The following is a 7,160-nucleotide window of genomic DNA, read 5'->3' as shown; positions in this document are numbered from 1 at the left end:
GCCTTTCGCCTATGTAGAAGTTGTTGTCGCACTGCAGCAACTGATCTTCTTCCTCCAACAACCTTAGCTCCGTCTGCAGGTCCCTGCGCTTCCTTCGAGGCCTCGTCGACGTCATTAGTTCCGATCCTCATCTGGTCGCCACCTGAGTAACTATGGTAGTTGTCCCCAGCCGACAGGCTGGTCAGCTTTTTCTGTCCTGATCAACGTCGAGTTGTATGCAGGGAAGTCTACGTCACACGCTGCACAGATCCATCCTAAGCGTGCATCGTCTGGAGCGGCACACTTAGGATGGCACATGCTCACGCAGCCGGCGCCAATGCAGCCAACTGTCACGTGCTCGTCATCCACTTCACCGAGGAAGCATGTCGCCACGATCTTGCTTCTCCGCGGATCTAGTAGGCATCTCCATGTTGATTCGCTTCTGACTCAAGTATTCTCCAGAATACACCAGAAAAGATTTAAAGAAATGTTGCGGGAATTCGAATTTGTTTAGCGCCGCCCGAGTAAAGACGCCCGTGTAGATAATTGTTGATAATTGTTTATTGTTTACTTCATTTATAACGGGGCAGCAAGGGCTAACAGTGGTACAGTCGGTAACCACTCTGCGATAGCAGCACTTTAAATTCCTAGCAAATTAAAAGTTATACAATTCATAATCAAAACTTAAATATTAATATGTCCTCACTTTTCGTCCGCTTCCCTCGAGTGTCAAATAGAAAAGAAAGCTTAGGCACATGGTTACCGGCTGAGTTAACAGAGATTTAACACCCGCTTAAACTATCGATTCGGCAACTTCGGCGTTGCCGGATGCCGCGGGAGCAGTTTTGCTATCTATCGTAACACTCCCCACTTGTATATTCCGCCAGGGATCTACCAAACTACTCTCGATAGATAGAACTGCCAGCTTCGTCGCGGGTCTTGTATAAACGCCAGATTGGGTCCTCACCGCGGCGCTCCTTACTTGACCGTCCGAGCTAAGGTTCACCTTCAGGATTCTTCCTTTCGGCCACTGGCTACGCGGCTGTCCGGGATCGCACACATACACGATATCCCCTTCTACAAGAGGCTTAGCCTTTTCGCACCACTTGGTCCGCCTAGTGATCACTGGCAGGTATTCTTGAAGCCATCGCCTCCAGAACGAGTCCGCCAGTTGTTGTGATTCCCTCCAGCTTTTCTTGAGCTGCACTCCTTCGGGTATGGGCTCCATCGTCGGTCCTCTTCCAGTTGAGCTTCCAAGCAGGAAATGATTCGGTGTCAGTGATTCTTCGTTCTCATCTTCCAATGGGATGTATGTTAGGGGTCGCGAGTTGACGATCGCCTCCGCCTCCATTAGAGCGGCTCTCAGCAACTCATCCGATGGTCGTTTGTCAAGGAGGATAGATTCCAACGCCGTCTTCACGGAACGCACCAAGCGCTCCCATGCCCCACCCATGTGGGGAGATGCGGGTGGAATGAACTTCCATGTCATCTGGGGTCCAGTGAACTCGCGAGAAAGTAGATCCTTGTCCACATCTTCGAACGCCCTACGCAACTCCGTGCAGGCTCCTTGAAAATTGGTGCCGTTGTCGCTCCAGAGTTCCACTGGGCACCCTCGTCGGGCCATAAAACTGCGCACCGCTAGAATACAAGAGTCAGTTGTTAATGAATACGCTACCTCTAGATGTATTGCCCTTGTAGAGAGGCAGGTGAAGAGCACGCCGTATCTTTTCTCCGAACTGCGTCTGACCCGAACCATCAGAGGCCCAAAGTAATCCACACCCGTGTAGCTGAAAGGTCTATGAAAGGCTGCTACTCTTGGATATGGAAGTTCCGCCATGCGCGGTGGTTTGGGGGCCGCCTGTCGGTTCTTGCATTGCTGGCAGGAGCGTCGTATCCGAGCAAGGGTGGATCTCAGCTTTGGTATCCAAAATCTTTGTCGTAGTTCGTTGACCACCGTCTCGTGGTTAGCGTGCAGAAATCTTCGGTGAAATTCCTTTATGATGAGCTGCGTAATGTGGCTGCCGCAGGGGAGTACGACGCGGTCGCTTCCCTTGATCATCTTGGCACGTTCATCCAGCCTTAATACTCCATCGGAATCCATATACGGTCCCAGCTTGTATAGTAGGTTATTCTTCTTCAATGGTTTTCCTTGTAAGATTAACCGTATCTCCGTCTGGTAGTACTCCGCCTGAGCGTACGACCACAGAAGATTCTCCGCGACCCTGGTATCTTCTTGTGATGGCTGATTTTCGATGTCCGATCGTTGTAGAGCCTTGGCCTTCCATCGCCTCATACACCATACCGTTCTTGCGGTACTCCATAGCAGACGGGTCCAGATTGAGAACCGCTCAGAGTCTATGAGGGTCGCGCGGCTTACGTCTGTGAATCCGTCACATACGCCGATGAATTGCGCCTTCAGTTCCATTCCTGACTCGTCTCCTTCTTCCGCCTCTGTCAGCGGCCAAAATTGCCTCTCTTGCCAAAGAAATCTCGGCCCGTTTAACCATCGACTTTCTCGGTTGAAATCAGGTCCTTTGTTCCACTTAGTGGCGTCGTCCGCCACGTTCTCGGAGGAAGGTACCCAGCGCCAGTCCTTGACGCTAGTACCGTCTAGAATCTCGATCACACGGAATGCTACAAATTGTTTGTACTTCCTCTGGTCCGATCGCAGCCAACTCAGCACGGTCCTCGAGTCGGTCCAGAAAGTCCGTGTGCTCAGCTTCGCGCCAAGTGAAAGCTCCAGAGTTTGAGCCAACCTCGCTCCAAGCACTGCTCCCATGAGTTCAAGCCTTGGTATGGATGTCGGTCTTAGAGGGGCTACCTTGGTTTTGCTGCCCAGTAGACTGCAGTGGATACCTGCCTCATTTTGAAATCGTATATAACTCACGGCGGCAAATCCATTCTCGCTTGCGTCCACGAAGGTGTGCATCTCCACTTCTGAATCCATCAGCGACTCCTTCATGTGGCATCTTGGGATGGTCATTTTCTCAACGTCCGGGATATACCGAAGCCATCGCTTCCATTTAATCCATTCTGCCTCAGCTATGGGGTCATCCCAGGTACATCCACTTCGCCATATTTCCTGAAATATTATTTTTGCATACATCACGTAGAAGGATATGAGCCCTAAAGGATCATATATAGACATCAACACACTGAGAAACTCTCGTTTGGTGGGTCGTTGCCTTCCTTGGAGAAGTTCTTTATGGCGATATCGTGGGGATACACGGTAGCGGATGAGATCTTCTTTCGTGTCCCACCACATTCCCAGCACCTTCTCGGTCTGTCCATCCGTTGCTTCGTCTAGTCTCACTAGCGTGGGTGCTCCTTCGCCGAGTGCGCTTAATACTTCTCTGGAATTCGATACCCAGTTTCGAATGAGGAATCCGCCTTGAAGATGAATGTAGTGGACCTGACGCGCGAGGCTTATAGCTTCTTCCTCCGTGTCGACGCTGTCCAGCATGTCGTCTACATAGTGATTCTCCAATATGCACTTCACAGCGCGTGGGTATTCCTTTTTGAACGACTCTGCATTTCTGTTCTTCACGTACTGGGCACAGCTGGGGGAGCAACTAGCCCCAAACGTCATTACCTGCATGGCGTAGTTCTCTCTCCGTTGTGTGTTTGGGTCTATAAATACAAAGCGTTGGTATCTCTGATCTTCTGTGTGTATTCTGACCTGATGAAACATCTCGGCGATATCGCCGCCGATAGCAATACGTTTCTCTCTAAACCGGTGAAGTATTGGTACCAACTGCGCTAGTTGGTCAGGTCCCTTCAGCAGCATTGTGTTCAGCGAGATCCCTTCCGTCTTCGCAGCCGCATCCCAGACTATGCGAAGCTTTCCTGGCTTGTTGATGTTCAGCACGGGAAAGATAGGTAGATACCAATATGGCTTTTCCTCAGCTTCTTCCGACGTTATGGGCCGTGCATATCCTTTCTTCACGTACTCATCTAGCTGTCGGCGAATTCCCTTCGCAAGCTCCGGCTCGCGAGTCAGTTTCTGGTACAGGCATCGTGCCCGCTTTAGGGCTGTAGGTAAACTATCCGGCAGCTTGTCATCTTTATACCTCCACAGCAGACCTGTTTCAAAGCGGCCATCTATACGCCTCGTGTTCTTCTCCAGCTGCTGTATAGCCAACTGGTCATCATTGGATACGCTCTTGCTATTCATCTCCGGTCTAGGGCCGCCGTCCGACCACATGCACTGCTCAAGCAGGCGCAAGATCTCCTTGTTCTCGTCAGCTTCACATGCACATATGTGAAACACGTGGTAGTTTGGGGTTATGTCATCACCCACACTGTTGGAGCTTCTTCCTTTAATCGTCCACCCCAGGCGGGTCTTCTCAGCGATCGGTTCTTCTGTTGTGCCTTCCTTGGTGCGAAGCACGCGCCCTAGTTTGCAATTATTGAGACCTATCAAGAGCCTGGGCTGTGCTGAGTCGTATCCGGACAGTGGTAGATGTCGAAGGTGTGTGTGTTGTGCTTTCAGGTGGGTTATATCCAACGACTGTGACGGGAGATCAAGAGACTGGACCGAGTGTACGTCGCGAAGATCATATTGCTTCGTTTGGCCAATGCCGGAGATCCTTAAGTCGAGTCTGACCGAGCTGTCCTCATACCGGTGCATGCCGGCAGTCCACTGCATACATAGAGGCTGCGGTTGTCCCTTCACTCCAAGGTCTTCTAGCAATGGGGCGTCGATCAAGGTTAGAGATGACCCGTCGTCGATGAAGGCATACGTGTTGACTTGTCTACCATTTCCATACAAAGTCACTGGCAATACCCTGAACAGCATTTCCACACCTTCTTGTCGGTGTGCATGGCACCTGGCTTGGACGGGAGCCGTGCTGCCGCGATGCAACAGGGGATGATGGCGTTCTAGGCATCCATCTATTCCGCAAGGATTGGGAACGCCGCATCTTTCCACCTTGTGGCTCTGGAAACATCTCCAGCACAAGCCACACCGTCGCGTAGCATTCCAGCGATCGCGGGTCGTCATTTCCAGGAATGCTGGACACTCCTGCAGGGTCCTGCAATTGCGGGTGCAAAGCCGACAGCCTTGGCGCACAGTGTGTGTATGTACCGTGCCCCTTCTCTCCGTTCTTGACGACGAACTTGGGACTATCACATGGCTCGCTCCTTCTGCCATCTGCGAAAGCCACGTACTAAACTCTGCCAACGTACACACTGTTAGAGAGGCTTTGTGCATTCCCCAAAACGTCTGCACCATCGATGGCAACTTGCTCACTAGCTCCTGCGTGAGCGCTGGGTTGTTTAAGTACTGGTCCAACTTGGAGGCTTTCATCGTAGCACAAACATTTTGCACCTCCACCGAGAAGTCAACCAGCATTTCAAGCTTATTCTCCCTCACTTGAGGAAATTGTCTAATCCTTGTCACTAACAAGTCAATGATAATTTCGGGTCGCCCAAATCGCATTCTTAGCGTGGCGATTATCTGCGGAACACAGTCCGCATGCAGCATTAGACTTTGTACTGCGTTCTTGGCTGGTCCTTCCAACGCATGCCGAAGCCGCATTAGGTTCTCGGCATCCGTGAATCCGCATAGCTCCGTCGTCTGTTCATACGTTGCGATGAATAAGGGCCAGTCCTCCGGCCTTCCGGAAAACTTCACCAACTCAGCCACGCTAGTCTTTCTCGCTGTCAATTGTTCGTACGATGGTCTGCCCACAGGTTTAGTGACCCTAGCAGCTGAGTTGTCCTCCCCACTGGTAGAAAAGAGCCATGGGGGCCCAGCGTGGGCTCTCTGCGTACTGCCGTTTCCTTCCACAACGGCAACTTCACCAATTGTGTCCGTACCAGCATTCTGGTACCGTGTACTAGATGCTCCAGGCATCTTTTCTGCGTGGCCAGTCTCCGATAGCCTCTCCCTTGGGAGCTTGCCCATGAGCGCCTTTCGCCTATGTAGAAGTTGTTGTCGCAACTGCAGCAACTGATCTTCTTCCTCCAACAACCTTAGCTCCGTCTGCAGGTCCTGCGCTTCCTTCGAGGCCTCGTCGACGTCATTAGTTCCGATCCTCATCTGGTCGCCACCTGAGTAACTATGGTAGTTGTCCCCAGCCGACAGGCTGGTCAGCTTTTCTGTCCTGATCAACGTCGAGTTCTGTGCATGGACGTCTACGTCACACTCTGCACAGATCCATCCTACGCCGCCATCCTCTAGAGCAGCACACTTAGGATGGCACATGCTCACGCAGCCGGCGCCAATGCAGCCAACTGTCACGTGCTCGTCCTCCACTTCACAGAGGAAGCATGTCGCCACCAATCTTGCTTCTCCGCCGGATCCAGTAGGCATCTCCATGTTGATTTCGCTCTCTGACTCAAGTATTCTCCAAGAATACACCAGAAAAGAATTTAAAGAAATGTTGCGGGAATTCGAATTTGTTTAGCGCCGCCCGAGTAAAGACGCCCGTGTAGATAATTGTTGATAATTGTTTATTGTTTACTTCATTTATAACGGGGCAGCAAGGGCTAACAGTGGTACAGTCGGTAACCACTCTGCGATAGCAGCACTTTAAATTCCTAGCAAATTAAAAGTTATACAATTCATAATCAAAACTTAAATATTAATATGTCCTCACTTTTCGTCCGCTTCCCTCGAGTGTCAAATAGAAAAGAAAGCTTAGGCACATGGTTACCGGCTGAGTTAACAGAGATTTAACACCCGCTTAAACTATCGATTCGGCAACTTCGGCGTTGCCGGATGCCGCGGGAGCAGTTTTGCTATCTATCGTAACAACTAGATAAATGTATAAATATACGTTACGCTCACAGCCTACTTACTTTTATTCATTACTATAAGTGGAGTACAGTTCGGTGGAGTATAATTCGCGCTGTCGAACGGGACAAAAAGTATCCTATGTCCTTCTCCCGGCTCTAAGCTACCTCCCTACCAATTTTCACTCAAATCTGTTTTTCCGTTCTTGATTTATAAGTGGTGTAACATATAACACGACTTTCTTTTATATATATAGATAGATAGATAATAAAACACTGTGGTCTATTCCAATCTCCAACGTTTGAGACACCTCCTTCTCTTTTAACCATATATCTAACGAAATAAAATAGCCGTTAAATTCAAGGGTTCCAAACGCACTTAATATGGCCATTAATTATTTATTTATCTTTTTTTATTTTATTTTCTTTTTATTTATTTTATT

At 49.9% G+C, this 7,160-nt stretch overlaps 2 protein-coding genes across 2 annotated transcripts; both read right to left on the bottom strand.

Moving 5' to 3' along the window:
• Nucleotides 1–533: 533 nt before the first annotated feature.
• Nucleotides 534–2,148, bottom strand: LOC138927687 (uncharacterized). The gene is made up of 2 exons (XM_070282843.1): nt 686–2,148; nt 534–626 (listed from the first exon to the last, which is right to left on the bottom strand). The coding sequence occupies exon 1, from the start codon at nt 2,078–2,080 to the stop codon at nt 773–775; it is 1,308 nt and encodes a 435-aa protein (XP_070138944.1). The 5' UTR covers nt 2,081–2,148; the 3' UTR covers nt 534–626; nt 686–772.
• LOC122322116 (uncharacterized) lies at nt 2,106–6,301 on the bottom strand. The gene is made up of 2 exons (XM_070282842.1): nt 2,357–6,301; nt 2,106–2,294 (listed from the first exon to the last, which is right to left on the bottom strand). Exons 1-2 carry the CDS (start codon nt 6,299–6,301, stop codon nt 2,106–2,108), a joined length of 4,134 nt encoding a protein of 1,377 aa, XP_070138943.1.
• Nucleotides 6,302–7,160: the final 859 nt, after the last annotated feature.

The sequence above is a fragment of the Drosophila bipectinata genome, unplaced genomic scaffold (genome assembly GCF_030179905.1).
Source record: "Drosophila bipectinata strain 14024-0381.07 unplaced genomic scaffold, DbipHiC1v2 scaffold_57, whole genome shotgun sequence".
In the NCBI taxonomy this organism is placed as follows: Eukaryota; Metazoa; Arthropoda; class Insecta; order Diptera; family Drosophilidae; genus Drosophila; species Drosophila bipectinata.
This window is presented reverse-complemented; position numbering and strand designations above follow the sequence as displayed.